This window comes from Ammospiza caudacuta, chromosome 24, assembly GCF_027887145.1.
Source record: "Ammospiza caudacuta isolate bAmmCau1 chromosome 24, bAmmCau1.pri, whole genome shotgun sequence".
NCBI classification, from domain to species: domain Eukaryota; kingdom Metazoa; phylum Chordata; class Aves; order Passeriformes; family Passerellidae; genus Ammospiza; species Ammospiza caudacuta.
In genome coordinates, this window is record NC_080616.1 from 7,739,568 (window position 1) to 7,757,853 (window position 18,286).

Sequence of the window (18,286 nt, forward strand, 5' to 3'; positions counted from 1 at the left end):
GGAAGTGCTGGAGTCTCTGGCACCCCTGGGGGAAAGCACTACAGCAATTACTGTAATTAATGAACCTGGGCATTCCCACACTGCAGGGGACGCTCAGCTCTGCTGCTCAGGTCAGGAGCAGCACTTCAGTGACACCAGCACTGCCCTGCTTAAAGCTGCTCCTGCACTTTTGGGCACCAGACAGACCCACAAAGCTCACATGAACACGGTTAGGGTGCTTGGGGCATGGAAAAGCAGAGGGCAGAGGGAGGAATCCCAGCGTGGTACTGTCACAGACAGCTTTTATGGAAAATCCTTTCCTTAGGATTCTTCCTCCTGAGAAGCTGGGAGGCCTCAGGAACAAAATGCAAACAATGGTTATCTGCTGCTGTGCAATGCAACAGGTGCATCTGGGATTGGTCTCATGTGGTTGTTTCTAATTAATGGCCAGTCACAGTCAGCTGGCTCGGACAGAGAGTCCGAGCCACAAACCTTTGTTATCATTCCTTCTTATTCTATTCTTAGCCAGCCTTCAGAGGAAATCCTTTCTTCTATTCTTTTAGTATAGTTTTAATATAATATATATCATAATTATAATATAGTTAATAAAATAATATATATCGTAAAATAATTATAATATCTATAATAAAATAATATATATAATAAAATACTCATTAAAATAAAAAATATCAAAAAATAAATCAAGCCTTCTGAACCACGGAGTCAGATCCTGTCTCTCCCCTCACCCTGGGGCCCCTGAGAACACCATCCCGTGGTACCTCGGAGACGTTGATCCTCCCCTCCTGGAAGGAGCAGGTGGTGGGGTCGTGGGTGCACAGGTTCCTGTACTTGCACCAGTGGCAGCGGAAGGCACTGTTCACACAGGACAGGCACCTGGGGGGAGAGCAGGGTCAGCACAGGCCTCAGCACCCTGGCAGGGCTGCAGCCTCCTCCAGGCCTTGCCAGAAATTCAGCCTTCCTGGGAAAGCAATTCCTTTGGTGAAGAATTCCTTTGATAGAGCACAAAACAAGAAACGACTTTGGGAAAACACACACAGCTCCAAAAACAGACCTGGGGCAGCCTCACAGTTTATCCCAGAGTAAAATGCAAGCTGGGATTTACTGCACATCCTTGGATTGGTTTAAATAGAGCAGGGCACTGCACGGGCACCAGGCTGGGGCTTTGGCTCCTAGGAAAGAAGGCAAGCCTGGCAAAAATGGGATCAGTTGTTCTGCAAGTCAGGAATGCTTCAGGGCATTCCTGCCTGCCCTGGGAGTGCAGGGGGTGCTGCAAGTGCTTGTGATTCATGTTGGGGAAAAGAAAATAACTGCTTATGAAATGTTTTTGAAAGAACACAGACCCTGTTCAGCCCCAGGGGACCCAGCTGCCAGCAGAGCGGCCGGGTGGGTTTTGTTCCCCTCTCACAGAGAGGCAGGAGCTGTGACAGCTGCCAGCCCTGGCAGTTGCCACCTCCTCCATCTCCGAGGCCACCCCTGGTGCCACGTGGCAGCTCGTGGTGGCAGCAGGATCAGCTGTGCCCGTGGATTCGGGCCATGCCCGGCCCGTGGCTCCAGGCACTGCAGAGGGAAGTGCCCGGGATTGCTGGAGCCAGGCCAGGCCGGGCAGACAAATGTCACCAGGGAGGTGGCAGCGTGGCCTGGGGCGGCTCTGGAGAGGAGCAGAGCAGCTCTGCAGGCTGGGCTGTCCCAGCTGGGCACAGGGAGCAGGGCAGTGCGAGAGCTGCTGCCACCACAACAGCTCCGAGGGCTCATCGTGCTCTCCTGAGCATTCTGCTGGCCTCCACAGCCAGGGGAGCTTGTTCTGATCACCACAGCAAATCTGGGGAGCGCTGAGAGCTTCTTTAATTACTCATTTGTCTACCCGATTCTGTCCCTCTTTGGGTCTGTAGCACCTTATCTCACCCGGCCTGGCCTCCAGCATTCCCAGCAGGGGCTCCCACAGCCAGCATCCCACCTTTCCCTGCCCACCTTCCCCTCCTGCATCCCACCTTTCCCGGCCCACCTTCCCGTCCTGCATCCCACCTTTTCCTGCCCACCTTCCCCTCCTGCATCCCACCTTTCCCTGCCCACATCCCACCTCCCCAGCCCCTCTGTTCTGCCTTCCCCAGCAATCCCTTCCCATTCCCCATTCCCCATTCCCCATTTCCCATTCCCCCATTCCTCATCCCCCATCCCCATCCCCATCCCCTCCCGGCTCCATCCCGCTCTCAGTTGCGGGATCGCGCAGCTTGGGGGCACCAGCAGGTTGAGGTTGCTCCCGGCTCTGCCTCCTCCGCTTCTCCCGGATCCCCCCGAGCCCTCCCTGTGCCCCGGGCCCGGTGCCACCCCCAGCGCCCCCTCCCCAAACCCTCGGGGCTGTTTTTGGCTCTGCTCAGGGTGGGGAGGGAGCACTCACAGCTGGTGGGCGCTGCAGTTGTAGAACTTGAACTCGGTGCTGACGAAGGTCCTGCCGGTCTCCCGGGACTTCAGCTGGAGCACGACCCCGAACCAGTCTGGGGACAGAGCAGGGCCTGTCAATGTCCCTGCTGTCCCTGCTGTCCCTGCTGTCCCTGCTGCTGGCACAGCCAGGGCTGGGGATCTGCTGCCCACTGCCCTCTGCTGAGCCCCCTGCTGCTGCTGCACTGTTTAACCAAAGGTACGTGTGCTTGTAAGTGGTTACATAGAACTGCTGTCAATATAGAATATACACTATACAGATATAAATACTGTCAGAGTGCTTTTGCTTTGTGTGATTAGTCAAGAAGCTTATAAAATGAGTTGTAACATGAAGTTCTGTGTCTGCTGCCTGGGATGCGAGCTGCTGGCATCTTCCCATTGTCACAACCATGGAATGAGAAATGCTGGAAAATAAACCAGCTCGAGGCGCGTCCACAGCAGCCCCATCCTGTTTGTGTCTGTAAATAACCCCCAGCCAGCACCAAGGAGCCACCACTTACCCTGATCCACGGGGATGGCAGGGACGTCTCTGGCTGCTGGTGACACGCAGAGCACCTGGCTGCCCGACACCTGCCCCTCCACCTCGCTGAGGTTCCCGAAGAGGCAGCTGACGCCGGCACTGAGGTCTGGAGCATCGCTCACCCGCAGCCTGAGCTGCAGCACGGACAGCAGGGAGCAAAGCAGAGCTGTCAGCAGGCAGGGCAGCCCAGAGCTCCCTCAAATCCCCAGCCCTGCCCGTTTCCCACCCAAAACAACCCCCTCAAATCACACACCTGCCCACAGTTGGTGCCAGCTGCCCTGTGATGGGGAAGGGAGGGGGAAAAGGGAAGGCAAAGATGTTCTGTGGATGCAAACCATGTTGAGCCTTGGGGTGCTGGCAATGGCAGATTTTTGTCCCCTGGTTGCTTTGCCAACCCCAGTGCCTGTGGCAGGACCCTGAGAGCAGCAGGGACCATCCCCAAAGCCCTGAGCTCAAACCACCTCCCTCCCCACTGCATGGATGGGGGAGACCACCCTGCCCTGGCTGGGAGGAGAGTCCCCAGTGTCCCCAGAATGGCTGGGGAGTGTCCCCAGTGTCCCCAGAATGGCTGGAGAGTGTCCCCAGTGTCCCCAGAATGGCTGGGGAGAGTCCCCAGTGTCCCCACCACGGCTGGGCAGTGTCCCCATGGCAAACCAGTGTCTGCAGGGCTGAGCCCCCTCTCCCCACACCATTTTTACACGGGGGGCTGCAAGGGGGGCAGCAGCACCAGCTGCCACAGAGGAGTGGGGCAGCAACAGCTGGGAAGGCTCAGAGGGCCAGGCCTGAGCCCAGCTCACAGAGGAGCTTTTTGGGAAACAAAGCCTTTCCTTTAGCAGCCACAGAGAGCAGGGAAATGTGAGCTGGGGCACCAGGGGAAGGGAATTTGTTTCTGCCCCCCCTCTCCACAGCTCGGGTGACCCCTTGGCTGCCCCATCCCTGTGCGAGTGTGACTTCATGAGAAAACACTTGTGCCAGAGGGAAAGGGAAGGCTGGGCTGTGGGGTGCTCCCTGCTGGGGGTGGCTGTGCCCCCTGCCCCTGCCCCCGTCCCTGCTCACCGGGAGGCTGTGCTCTGACACCGAGATGCTGCTGGGCTGCACGGCCACGCTCAGGCACTGCCCGATGCTCGCGGCGAAGCGGAACGGCTCCTGTGCCCGCTCACAGCGGTCCCGCGGGGAGCACCTGCCACACAGGGGCACCCAGAGCACTGAGAACATCCCCAGGGCAATGAAAACATCCCCAGGGCAATGAAAATATCCCCAGGGCATTGAAAACAACCCCCAGATCACCCAAAACGTCGCCCAGAGCACCAAAAACATCCCCCGGGCATTGAAAACAACACCCAGAGCATGAAACAAATTACCCAGAGTACTGAAAACACCTCCCAGGGCACTGAAGATATTCCCCCAGAGCACTGAAAATATCCCCAGGGCAGTGAAAACATCCCCTAGAGCATTGAAAACATCCCCCAGAGCACCAAAACCACCCCCAGGACACTGAAAACATCCCCTAGAGCATTGAAAACACCCTCCAGAGCACAGAAAATATCCCCAGAGTGGTGAAAACATTCCCCAGAGTACTGAAAACATCCCTCAGAGCACCCAAAACACCACCCAGAGCACCAAAACCACCCCCCAGGGCACTGAAAACTTCCCTCAGAGCACCTAAAACACTCTCCCAGAGCACTGAAAACACCGACACAGAACACCCAAAACACCCCCCAGAGCACATCCCACCCAGAGCACTGAAATCACTCCCCCAGGGCACTGAAAACACCCCCAAGGGCACCCAAAACACCCCAAACCCCTGGGAGATGTTTCACAGCAGGACCTGGTGATGCCCCGCACAGGGAACACGTGTTGGGCACCAGGTTAGGACCAAAGGGCGCTGGAAAATATTCTGTGATCAGCAAAACCACAAGGCAGGAACCAAGCATGCCAAGGTGCCAAGGTGTGCTCTGAGCAGGAACCAAGCATGCCAAGGTGCCTGGAGCGCTCTGAGCGTTCCACATGCCCCAGCACAGCTCCTCATCCCTGCTTTGCTGCAGACAGAAATCCAGCAGGGCACCCACTGGGCACCAAGGGAGGGCTGCCAACACCACAGTCTGCTCTGGAACGCTGGCATCCCTCCAGGATTCCCTGCTTTTTGTCATTTGGGGAAAATCCTTCCCTTCCATTTGCCTCCTCCATGGCAAATTTGCCTTTGAGGTCCCTTTGAACCTGAGTGTTGTGGGATTCTGTGGAACAGTGGGAGTGTGCTTCAGATGAAGGGAAGTGAAGTTTCCACTTTCCCTTTCCAAACCACCCCCCTGATCCCCAGCAAACGCTGGGGCTGCTCTCCTCACCCTCTCCCTTTTGTACCTTTTCCTTTGGAGCATAAAGGAGCTAAATATGAATGGTGCCAAAGGAAGAAATATCGAGGTTTAAGTGAATCTCTAAGATAGCCCTAAAGTGAGCTCTTGACTGGAACCTTTATCTCATTGACTCGCTGGAATGGCTCTTTTTTATCATCCTATTTATGGCAACAGCCCCAACAGAGATAAATAGGCCTGGAGACAATAACACACTCGCAGAGAGCAGCACGGGGAAGTCTTGCAGGCTTCACATCCCACTGGGCTGCAGAGATCCTCTAACAATCTCCTGGAGGCTCTGACGGCTCCCAAAGAGCAAAGCATCCCTCTGTCCGTGCAGAGGATGAGCAAATCACCTCCTGCTCCAGCCCTCAGCCTTTCAGCCATCCCCAAACCCAGCGGGAGCATCACCCCTGGCCCAGCACCTTCCAGGGAGCAGCTGGGAGCAGGAACACGTGAGAATGAAAGGGGAGAGATGACAAATTAAATACAAACACTCCAGCACTGGGGGCCTCCCAACAAAGATGACAGAGGCTTCGAGGAACAGCAAGATAAACACAATTATTCACAGCTTAAAGAAATAAAGCTAAAAAATGATCACTGCTCCAAAGTGCAGATGCTTGAAGGGAGCGTTGATAAATCCCATCAGGGGAAGAGCCCTTGTTGGGAATGGGCTGATGCTGAAATGTCACGGCCAAAAGGGCAGAGGAAATGACACTTTTCTCTCCTCTTGTCATCGAGGGTTTTGTCTCTGCAAAATGGAGATAACAACCTTTACCTGCCTCCCAGGTGGCTTGTGAAGATTCCGCTCATTAGCATGAGGGAAGTGCTCGCTGATCCTTGCACAGGAGCTGCTGCAGGAGCAGCCCCAGAGCCCCCAGCCCTGCTCCTGCTGCAGCAGCCCCTGCCCAGGGGGGGCCCGCAGGGATGGAAACCATTCCCTGCTGCCAGAGGAGCTGGGCCAGGGAAGCCTTTGGGGCGTGGTGCACCAAGGGTGGCTCTGCTGTGGGGGCTTGCTTGGGAAGGAAAAAACCTAAAAACCCCCAAGGGATGCTCAGAGTGCCCTGGGCTGCTGCTGGGGGAGGCTCAGAGCCCTGCTGGTACCCCCAGCCCCTCCCTGAGAGGATCCTGTGGGATGCTCAGGGGCTGAGCAGCCTCTCCCACCCCTCCCCAGCCCCCAGCCCCACACTGGGAGCTGCTGGTACCCCCATACCCTCTCCGACAGAATCCTAGGGGATGCTCAGAGCCCTGCTGGTACCTCCAGCCCCTCTCTGAGAGGATCCTGTGGGATGCTCAGGGGCTGAGCAGCCCCTCCTGCCCTTCCCCAGCACCCAGATCCATACTGGGGAGCTGCTGTGCCCCCATCCTCTCTCTGAGAGGAGCCTGGGGGATGCTGAGAGCTCTGCTGGTACCCCCACCCCTCCCTGAGAGAATCCTGTGGGATGCTCAGAGCCCTGCTGGTACCTCCAGCCCCTCTCTGACAGAATCCTGTGGGATGCTCAGAGCCCGAGCAGCCTCTCCCGCCCCTCCCCAGCCCCCAGCCCCACACTGGGAGCTGCTGTGCCCCCAGCCCCGGATCCAGGCCGGGTTTGTGCAGGAGCCTGCAGCTCCCCCCAGCACCTGCTCCCCAGGCAAGGGGCCAAGAGCTGCTGTGCGGGTCCCTGGGCCCTCCTCCCCCCTGGCCAGGCGCTCAGGGCTGCCCAGCAGCTGGCACGGGGCCGGGGGGATTTCTGTCCCCTCCTGCGCCCCGTGGGCTCCCTTCCGCCTTAGGAAGTGCTGGTTGTTATGGCACGCCAGAGAAAGGAAGGGCGCAGACACCTCCTGAATGCAGAGAGGCTTTCCTGGAGCTCCCCTGGAGAAAAGCACCCTGAGCCCTTTGTGCCAGCTCCCAGCCCCTCCGCCGGGTCCCCCCGGAGCAGCTGGAGCTGGGACCCCCTGACCTCCCCTGCAGGATTGAAAATTCCCTTCTGGGGATTTAAAGGGGCTCTGTGCTCTGCTCTGCTGCTGGAACCTCGCTGGGAGCAGAGCCCCACTCACAGGATCCCGTCTGCTGCTGCCTTTAAAAATTCCAAATTATTGGGGCTTGGGCAAAGAGCAGGAGGGTGCAGAACAGCAGTGGGGGGTGCAAACCAGCAGGAGGGGTGTGCAAACCAGCAGGCCTGCATTCCCACCAGTTCAAATTCTGGTTTTCCATCATTTTCCTGTCTGGTTTTCCATCCACATCGCCCTGCCCCTGCAGCAGGAGTTGATTTCCCTTCCCCTCTCCCAGGGATCTCCAACGGCATCCGAGCTGCAATGCAGGGAATGCCCAAAGGAGAGAAAAATGGACTTGGGGAACTTCAGCCTGGCTTGTTGTGTGTGGGAGGCTCTGGGGAGCTCTGAGAGCTGCTCTCATCACCGGGGAAGGCTGGACTTACATGTGGTGCAGGGAGCACCAGCCGCAGTGCGGGTCCCCCGAGCTCAGGCACTCCTGGCAGGTCGTGTACTGCTCACAGGACTCCACGGGCACCCTGGACACCTGCAAGGGACACGACACACTCAGGGCTGCTCTGCCCACCCAGCCAGGGCAGCCCCAGGGCCTGCGGAGCCCCCCAGAGCCACGGGCACAACGGCAAAGCCTGGAATGAAATGAAATGAATTCGTTCCGACATCCAAGAATAGGAATTATTGCAGACTGAGACGTGAGATCACCCATCCCCTGGGTGAGGGCTGGGCACAGACAGCCCCAGCTGGGCGCCCACAGTGCTGCCAGCTCCCCTGACCCCTCTGGGCTGGAGCTGAGCCCTCTCCTCCCTGATTTACGATTCCTGCCTCACCCTTCCCCAGGGAGCTGCTGCAGGGATGAATCACAGGGATTGTGGCAGCTGTGGGCTCTGGGTTGGTGTTTCACTGCTTTGTGGGGTCTGGGTAGAGGTTTCATTGCTTTGTAGGGTCTGGGTGAGGGTTTCACTGCTGGAGCCACTCTGGGCCCTTCCAGCAGCAGCCACCTGGGCCCCCAGGCCTGACCCACTGTGGGTCTGATGCCACAGAGGGGAGCGCAGGTGGGAACAGCCCCAGAGGCTGCTCTAAACCCCTCTCCCACTCCCAGCGCACGAGGAATGATGGTGATGGTGAGGTGCAGCACGGTCCTGACCTATTTACCAGCACTGAAACCCCCAGAGGCTTCAAAACGACACCAGGCTTTAACCACAGGTCACTGCTTGGCTCCAGCAAAGACGTTTGTAACCTTTTTAACCACTTCAACCTTTCCAACACATCCTTTGCCACCTCCAGCATTTTGAACCACTTTAACTTTTCCAACCCATTCCTTGCCACCTCCAGCAGCAGGGTGGGTCTGCATCTCGAGCTTCTTGTAGTGTTCTCTGTACAAAATATGGAAAATTTCCTTCCTGCAAGGTTGGGGGGCACTGAAACACATTGCTTAAGGAGAAATCCCTTCCTGCAAGGTTGGGGGGCACTGGAACAGGTTACTCAAGGAGAAACCCTTTTCTGTAAGGTTGGGGTGCACTGGAACAGATTGCTCAAGGAGAAATTCCTTCCTGTAAGGTTGGGGGGCACTGGAAGAGGTTGCTCAAAGAGAAATCCCTTCCTATAAGGTTGGGAGGCACTGAAACAGGCTGCTCATGAAGAAATCCCTTCCTGTAAATTTGGGGGGCCCTGGAAGAGGTTACTCAAGAGCCTGTGGACTCCCTTATCCATGGAGCTGCTCAAATCCAGGCTGGACAGACCTTGGCACAGCCTGGGATAGCGGGAGCTGCCCAGCTGATTTCTGAGCTCCCTTCCAGCCCAGGCCACGCCGTGATCCTGCCGTTCCACTCCCGTTTCCCCCAGCAAACGCCGCAGATAATCCTCCCCCAGCCTCACACAGCTCCTGGGCCCCAGGAGCGATGCCTGCAACTGGCTGGGAATTCAAACGAGTGCTGGATGGCTGTGGCTCTGTCCGTCACAACAGCACCCGGCTCCCAGCAGCCGCGCTGAAAGGAGCAGTGTCTGCCCGCACAACGGCCACTGTCACGCCAAGTGCTGTTGACACAGTGAGAACCCAGTTCCTCTCTGAGCTGGACACCAATAGGGCTGCTATTCTTCTTGTTTCCTCGGCCCCACTCAACAGCTTTTCCCGAAATAGAGATTGCTCAGGGTTGGAGTTTTCTGGCTGAGGAGGAGCCTGTGGGGAGGGTGGAGGGCTCGGGATGGGACCCTGGGAATGAGGGGTGGGAAGGGCAGAGCTGGGAGTGCCTGCAGCCCCTGATGGATGGGAAGAGCTTCAGGAGCAGAGAGGAGAAATTCCGAGGTGGAAATGAGGGGTTGGGGTTTGAGTCCTGGCTGCAGAGGGGCCTGGGGTGCCCTCGCAGGGTCTGCACAGGGGATGTGCTGTTTTCTGCTCTGCCTCTCCCTTGTAAGGGGCAAAAAGCACTTTACAGTGGGGTGGGAGCAAGCCCAGGGGCCTGGTGACAGAACAGCTCCCCAGCATGGCCCATCCAGGTGCACACTGACCACCCAGCACCTCCCAGTGCAAACCAGCGCTGCAGCCATCGTGCTGCCCCTGGGTGGAGAGCCAGCGGCAAACCCAGGTTTTGGGTTTTTCAAACCAAAATCTCCCTGTGGGAGACACCAGCTGGCACAGGATGCACCCAGGGAGGTCCCTGGGCCGCCCCTAAAACCAGCCCAGCACGCTGAGCCCTGAGCCAGCCCCAAAATCCCCGCTCACACCCACAAAGGGAGGCTTGGCAGGATCTGTCCCCGTGATTTAAATGCAACTCAGGGCTTGTTTCATGTTTGTGAGGAGCTGGATGCTCTCGCCGCGCTCTATAAATAACGGAGGGCTGGAATTATGTGAATAAGAGTTCATTAGAGATGATTTGATGTTGAGCGCTTCGTTTCTTTTTCTGCTCGGAAGCTGCACATGATAATTCTCTAAAAACCACGCAGAGGGTTTGAACAACGTCTCTGGGGGAGCATCTGTGTGAAGGACAGCAGCCAAGAATCCAGCACTGCTGGGGGATCTCCTCAGTGCTGAGGGCACAGCCCTGCTCCCCCCAGCCCAACTGTGACCTCTCCTCCTGCTCTCCCTGCCAAAATGCACCTGCTGCTCAACCATTAAATGATAAAGCCTCATTATTACTGTCCCTGACTGCCTGACCCATAACACCAGCAAAATAAAATAAATTACAAAAAGAAAAAAATCAATACAGACTCTCCAAAACACACAGATTCCAACTCTGTCAGCCCCCGGAGCAAATAAGTGCAAGAAACCAGTTCCAAATAAATAAATAAAATAAATAAATAAATAAAATGTACAGCCAAAGCAAAGTTTCCACAGCTTTTGCGTGCTACCAGCCCAGTGCTGTGACCTCCCCTGGCTGGAAACAGCCCCTGGAGCATCTCTCAGCCACAGCAGGCTGCCCACAGACCCCTCGGGGGGCTGGAGTTCAAACAGAAAATCTATTTTTAATGACTTTGGGGAGTGGAGTAGAGATGCCAACTAGTTCAGTGTAATTAAAGCCATCTATCACTCACTGAGCAGGAGCCCAAAGTTGATGAACTTTCCAATGAGATTTGATTCTTTCCTTTATTCATGAGAAAACTCCGCTTTGTGCCGGGGCAGGAGACGTGAAAAAGTGTGGGAAGGAGCAAGGAGGACGCCTCAGCTGAGCCATTAATGTGTCAGGGTGACAGGGAAAATAAAGTCAGACTTTCCCAGAGGCTGTAAAAAGTCTGGCAGACTCTTCCCACTGCTCCTCTTCCTCCTGTGCCTCCAAGCAGGGCTGCAGGTGGAATATCCTGCTGGGCACGTTTGCCAGGAAAATTCCCTGTGTGGAGGGGTGGGAATGCTGTGGCTCTGCTGAGCAGGACACGTGGGTGCAATCTGCATCAGGCTGTGGAAATCCCTACCTGGAAACTGCTGCTCCTGCCTGGTGGAGACCTCAGGGAGTGTGGAAGGACCAGGAGTGAGTGGGGCGAGGGAAATGCATCCATGGGGCAGAGCCAGGACACAGAGGAGAGGGGAAAAGGGGGAGTTTAACCACAAACAACAGAGGAGCATCCCCAAGGTGGGGATGGCTCCAGCATCCATCCCTGTGCCACAGGGGCAGCGCTGTGGCAGGGGCAGGGCTCCCGCAGGAGCGGCTCTGCTGTCCCACAGCCCAATCTGAGGGGCTCCCAGAGCCCCCCCCGGGCTGCCAGAACCAAATCAAGGCCGGGAAGTTCTGGCAGAGAAGCAGCGAGTGGGAGAGGACGGGAGACAACGTTGCCATGGCTACGAGGGGATTATTTAATTACAGCACTGCAGATGCACGCAGAGAGTCCCTTCAACTCTGATCCAGGCAACCTCTGCTTGGGCTTGGCTTTGCTGCTCCAAGAACCTCATTGACATCTGAGGGGCACAAGCTGTGCCGGAGCACGGGGACTGGATCACTCTGGGTGAGGGATGAGATCTCCTGCACACATTCCCATCTCCTTGGCTCCCCCAAACCCTCCGTGCAGCCCGCCAGGCTCCAGGGGAGGTGATGAAAGCAAGGACAGCCTCCTCTGGGAAGGCAGAAAGGCTGAAAAAACAGCAAATATCCCGAGGTGAGGCTTGCTGGAGCAGGAAAATTGTCCTCAAGCCAGAGTTTGCTGCATCCATCCGGCCCAGCATCCCGGCAGGGCTCGGAGCAGCCTCGTGTTCTGGCACACAGGCTCCTGCACACAAACACTTCCCTGTGGTTTACCACGGCTCCAGTTAATCATCACATCAATATGGAACATCTGAGCGGGGTTTGTTGGAATAACAAAGTGCCAGGCAGAGATCCCAGCTCCCGGGAGCAGCTCAGCCTCGGCCTGGAGGGGAAATGGGATTTCATCTCGGGCTGCTGCCTCTGGCAGCTCCTCCTCTGCCCCAGCAGGTGACAGTGACACTCTGGGGCAGCAGGGTGGGCATGGGGGCAGGTGCCCCTGCCTGGCACAGACCCTGGGTGTCCCATCCCTCACCCTGCCTGGGCTCCCAGCTGTGGGTGCAGGCTCAGCCCAGCATTTGGGATGCCCCTCTGGCATCAAGCCCTGTCACAGACATCTTTTATGGAAAATCCTTTCCTTGGGATTTTTCCTCCTGAGAAGCTGAGAGACCTCAGGAACAAAATGCAAACAATGGTTATCTGCTGCTGTGGAATGCAACAGGTGCATCTGGGATTGGGCCATGTTGGATGTTTGTAATTAATGGCCAATCACAGTCAGCTGGCTTGGACACAGAGCCAAGCCACAAACCTTTGTGGATCCCTGGAAAGCCACCACCCCTCGGGGAGGGGCAATTTCATTCCTGCCTGCACCAAAAGGGTCAAACGAGCTCCTGGAAGGCAGGATGGTGATCCGGGCAGGAGCTGCCCTGCTCCTCAGCTGCCAGGGTGATGACACAGCCTCCCTGCTGCTGTGGGAGCCCCTCTGGATTCCAGGATGATGTTCCCATCCCCGTGCTCCTGCCAGGGGACATCACTGCTGCCATCACAAGTGGCTCCCTGACATGTTGGCACCGTCCTCTGATGCCACCCTGCCACGGCCACCAGCTGATGAGCAGTGCCCTTTGATTAGCCCAGGCCTCAAGGGAGCTAATTAATCAGGATAAAAGGGGGGCAGCCTTCCAAAATCTCCGGGCTCAGGTGGGGATCAATCCAGCACAGGAAACTTTCATCTCGCATCAGTTCACGGCCTCTGCTTTGCCTGGCTGCCATGGAACTCCTGGCGTGCTCCCTGCAGTCATTTAAAAGTTTTAACAGAAGCTCAGAAAATTAATTAAGGTGAATAATTAGAAAGTGTGTGCGCTTTTCCCCCTCTCTGTTTGGTGAGAAAACAGCAAAAACAGAATTCAGAATGATTCTGGAGCGGTAACCGAAGTAATTAGATGTTCGACGAGCGCTCACAACTGGGCTGTGCACAGAAAAATTACTGTTTTAGTCAGAGCACTTTGCCAGAGAGTCGTTAACAGCACAATGCTCCCTTTCCTCTAATTAGGCTCGGACGGGACTCTAATTAGGCTTGGAGCCTCCAGCTCGGGGCTGCCCAGCCCTGGTGCCCACCCAGCCCTGCAGGTGATGCTCCCTGGGCTGCACCCAGGGACAGGGACAGAGCCCCTGGCATTGGGCAGTGGGAGGAGATTCCATTCTGGGAGAGTGGGCAGGCCCTGGCACAGGGTGCCCAGAGCAGCTGGGGCTGCCCCTGCATCCCTGGCAGTGCCCAAGGCCAGGCTGGGCAGGGTTTGGAGCACCTGGGGAAGGTGTCCCTGCCATGGCAGGGATGGCACTGGATGGTTTTGAGGTCCGTTCTAACCCAAACCATTCCATGATTCCGTGACACTCTCAAGGTGGGGACACCTTAGAGGGGAACACACCTTGTGAGGAACCAGAGCACCCAGCAGGAAGCACCCTGAGCATTCACCAACCCCATCCCTGCTCCGAGCAGCTTCCTGGGCTGGAGCCTGCAGCTGTGTCCCGGCAGGGACGGCCCTGCTGGGAGCTCAGGCACCCAGCTCTGCGGTGGAACCCTGCATCTCCAGGCTGTGCGTGCAGGCAGGCTGCCTCGCTGCGAGTGCCTGCAGTCTGTTTCTCCTGGCTCCCCAGGAAAAGCACACGCCAGACAGCAGAGCCCCTTCCCCCAGGCTGCCAGCCTGCAGCTCACGGATTCACTTCAGTTGTTAAACAGGATTGTGGCAGGCTAAGATAAAACAGAAGAGTTTAAAATGACAAACAGACTCCTAAATGGGACTAGAGTCTTAATGAAAACAGTAATGAATGAATGAGGCGAGCAAATATTCCCCATTAATATTAGACAGATAGATTAGATCCCTGGGCGCTGCATTTAAAACCGACATGAAATTACTTCAATTACTCTGCATTGATAAATAACAAGGCCGTATTTACTGTTAAAACACATTTCCTCCACCCTCCCCCATGCTTGCTTTGGCTTCTTCTGCTTCTCAGGAGGGAGAGGAGATCAGTGAGAGGGTGGAAATGCAGCGGGCTGGGGGCTTCCCTCCTGCCCACGGGTGTGACGGCGCTCACAGAGTTCTTGGATGAGGGGAGAGACAGGATCTGACTCCATGGTTCAGGAGGCTGATTTATTATTTTATCATATATATTGCATTAAAACTATACTAAAAGAATAGATGAAAAAATTTCATAGAAGGCTAGCTAAGAATATAATAGAAAGGAATGATAACAAAGGTTTATGGCTCGGACAGAGAGTCCGAGCCAGCTGACTGTGATTGGCCATTAATTAGAAACAACCACATGAGACCAATCACACATGCACCTGTTGCATTCCACAGCAGCAGATAACCATTGTTTGCATTTTGTTCCTGAGGTCTCTCAGCTTCTCAGGAGGGAAAATCCCAAGGAAAGGATTTTCCATGAAAGATGTGTGTGACACGGGAGAGCCGGGCTGCTCTGCACCCAGCCAGGGTGTCCCAGGGCAGCTGCCCCAGGATCAGCCCCTCAGGCTCAATCAGCACCATCAGCTCTGCCATTCCAGCCCTGGCAGTGCTGTGCAAGAGGCAGAGCAATCACTGACAGCCACTTCAAACCTGGTGCTCACAGCATCCTCCCCTCTCAGAAATTCACTCTGCTTCCCCTTGCTGGTGGGTACAGCTGCTCAGCATCCTCCTTTCCACGCTGGGAAAGTGAGATTAACCTGATCAGAGGCCTCTTCTGATGAAGAGATCATAGATGGATAATTCCTGGGTGTTTGCTGGCATTTACATGCTAATGATGAAAGGCACTCTGGTAAAGGTAATGTCAACACGAGTCCCTTGTCCTTGCATCTCAGCCTCCAGCCCAGCCATCTGTTCTCAGGGTTCAGAAAAGCTCTGGAGAACAGGTTGCTGCTAGAAAAGCTGCAAAAGCTCCTTCCCAGCTCTGCCGCCTCAGCCTGTGGAGCTCCATGCCAGTCCTGGATGCCGGGGGATGCTCAGAGCTGTGGATAAGCGGAGCACTAAAGCACACCCGGGCTGTGCTGGCAAACCACTGATGTCTTGCTGCTAGAGGATCTTAAATATCTGCAAAACTCAGCCTTATCACATGTCAGTAAACAAGAAAGACATGAAATATCTCATTTCAGGGGTACAGGAGCAGCAAAGCATCCAGAGGTCATGAGTCCCTGCTGCAGATCCAACATCCCAAATTTCCTGAGGGAGAGGAGGGGAATGAATAACTCGTGCTTCCCCCGAGCTGGGGTGCAATCCCCTGGGATAAATTCACTCCCCAAAATGCAACACAACCCAGGCCTGGTGCTTTCCCAGCTGAAACCAGGGGTAAAACAGCCAAGTGGAGAGGGAGGAATGCTCAGAGCTCTTCCCACAGCTCAAGGGACGGATGACCTTTCCAATACTCTACCTGTATAAATCTTACTTAATGAAATAATAAAAAAAAAAAATACGATGAAGGTTAAACCGTTCCCTGCAGCAGATTTACACTGAACACAAGGCCTGCTCAGGGTTTACACAACAGCCCTTTAACATTCCTTTCCTAACGACTGGGGTGACTCCTGAGCAGCCCCAACCACAGGATGGGTGATCCCAGCCAAGGGCAGCGTGCCAAGGAAACAGCTCCAGCCCGGGCTGTGCTAAACACACAATTAGGGTTTGGCTGGGTCACGAGCCACAACACGGCGGTTTTCCCCATCAAACCCTCCCCACAACCCTTGGGACATGACTTCATTTTGCGGTGCCACCACAAGTGAGCTCTTCAAACAGCCCGGAGCACACGCGGCTGCCTGCGGCTTGGGAGCGCCCCTGGGAAAGTGGGAGCACCAAGGCAGGGCCTCCCGTTGTGGGAAACGAGAGCTGGGATGGGGTTTGGAGCCAGAGAAGGGTCGGGTGAAGGGTTTGGCTTTGATCTTTACCTGCTTTTCCTTGGGCTGCTGCTCTGCTGCACGGGAGATGGGGAATCAAAGAGCAGCTCTGGGGCTGTGGCAATGCTCTGACTGAGTCAGGGCTGATACAAGCTCAGAGTCCCCCAGAATTGCTGCATTGATGCTCCCAGGGCTGATACAAGCTCAGAGCCCCCACACAGACCCCAGAATTGCTGCATTGATGCTCCCAGGGCTGATACACGCTCAGAGCCCCCACACAGACCCCAGAATTGCTGCATTGATGCTCCCAGGGCTGATACACGCTCAGAGCCCCCACACAGAACCCAGAATTGCTGCATTGATGCTCCCAGGGCTGATACAAGCTCAGACCCCAGAATTGCTGCATTGATGCTCCCAGGGCTGATACAAGCTCAGACCCCAGAATTAATGCTGCATTAATGATCTCAGGGCTGCCACATTGAGGCACTTGTCCCTGGCAGCCACCTCAGCTCCTGCTGCAAGCAGCTGCTTTGACATCAGCCTCTCAGTGCCCGGATCCAGCACTCAGAACGGTGGCATTTTGGGCAAATAATGCCATGAAACTGTTTCTGCTCCACCGGAGCCTGAGGAGCTTCTGCATGTATTTCCATAAATATCCCTGGCGTCAGTGCAGCAGCAGACCCAACAGACTGCCAGGGGGATCCTGCAGCCTGTGCTGAGCCTACCTACAGAGCAGCTCCAGGAAAAGCTCTGGGCTTGCAAGGGACTGGGGAGGACAGAATTAACCAGCTTCTGTGGGGAGGCTGGGAGCAAGGGGAATCATTGCTCTAGGGTGGGGCATTGAGCAGGGATCAGCTCATTAATGACAACGTGGGAATGCCAAAAACCAGGAGAAGAGCTGGTGGATCCATGACCTCCTATCTTCTGCCTCTGGCAGAAGCAGGGACAGGGACCCACAAGGATGGATCTTTCTGCCACGTGAAACCATGAAACCTCCACTTCTGAACCAAGCTTGGTCCCTGGCACGGTGTCTGTCAGGGCAAACCTCCTGTGTTCTGCCTCTGGCAGGGAGCTGGGCACAGGGACCCCTAAGGGTGGCTCTTTCTGCCATGTGAAGCCACGAAACCTCCACTTCTGGGCTAAACTTCATCCCTGGCACGGTGTCTGTCAGCTGCAAGCTCCCAGCAGGGTGAATGCCCTGGCAGGGGCTCTGCCCTGCCTCAGCTGCCTCCGTCCTGCTGGGAGCCAGCGCTGCAGCAGCTGCTCCGAGGGCATTTCCCTGCAGGGTGGCTGGCAAGGGACGGGGTTAATGGTCCCGCTCCACGTGTGACCTCTGTTCCCCCTCTCCAGAGCTGCTAATTACCCAGCTGAAGGGAGAGGGGCAGCCCTGGGGCTCTGCCAGCCCTGGCATCGATCTCTGCACCCCGGGAGAGACCCCAGGGAAGGCAGCTCCTCCCATCCCAACCGGCTAATCAGGGCCAAAGCACCATAAAAACCCGAGCAGCAGCAGCATGTCCCCTCCTCAAAATGAGAGCAGCCTGTGGGGGGTGAATAAAGAGCGCTGCTAATGAAAAGGTGCCTGCCATGGCTCAGTCCCTGACAATTGGCAGATGAACCTCGGTGGTTTGCGTGCTCCCCCTCTTTATTGTCTGCTCATAAAACTGGCAGGAGCAGGGGTAGCACGGAGCTGCTGGCGGCAGCTGTGCTCAGGATGAAAAATGAGCAGCACATGCACGGAGGCAGCTGGAGCAGAGCGAGGGACCCCGGGGTCCCTGGGGTTATTTCCCCCTCTCCAGAGGGGCCCTGAGCTTAACCCTTGCTTTCCTGGGTTGGAGCAAAGCAGCCAAAGCCACAGGCCGGGGTCACCCTGGCAGTCCCCAGTGCAGGGTGTGTGTCCTGGTGTGCCTGGAGTGCCAGGGGAGCTGCAGCCCTGCTGGAGCAGTCACCATGTTCTCACACAGAACATCACCCAAGCTCATGGGCAAGGCAGGGCACTGCAGTGGGGCACGGCACGGGTGGCAGTGCCCTGTCCATCCCCACAGCCTGTGGGATGAACCTCCCTGCCTGGCACTTTTGGAGGGCACACAGGCAAGGTGTGCCCCAAATCTCTGGCGGCACTCTGTGTCCAGCCCAGTGTCCCAAAGCCACCCATCCCCTGCCACCTCAC

General features: G+C 56.2%; 1 protein-coding gene across 1 annotated transcript in view; it reads right to left on the bottom strand.

Annotated features, from left to right (window-relative positions):
* Positions 1–18,286, bottom strand: part of PLXNA2 (plexin A2) — a 137,342-nt gene that overhangs the window by 57,699 nt on the left and 61,357 nt on the right. Inside the window, exons 5-9 of the mRNA XM_058819577.1 lie at positions 7,722–7,822; positions 4,013–4,136; positions 2,937–3,090; positions 2,396–2,492; positions 759–873 (exon numbers count right to left, since the gene is read on the bottom strand). Coding sequence (XP_058675560.1) covers positions 759–873; positions 2,396–2,492; positions 2,937–3,090; positions 4,013–4,136; positions 7,722–7,822 — 591 coding nt within the window. The remainder of the gene's footprint in view (positions 1–758; positions 874–2,395; positions 2,493–2,936; positions 3,091–4,012; positions 4,137–7,721; positions 7,823–18,286) is intronic.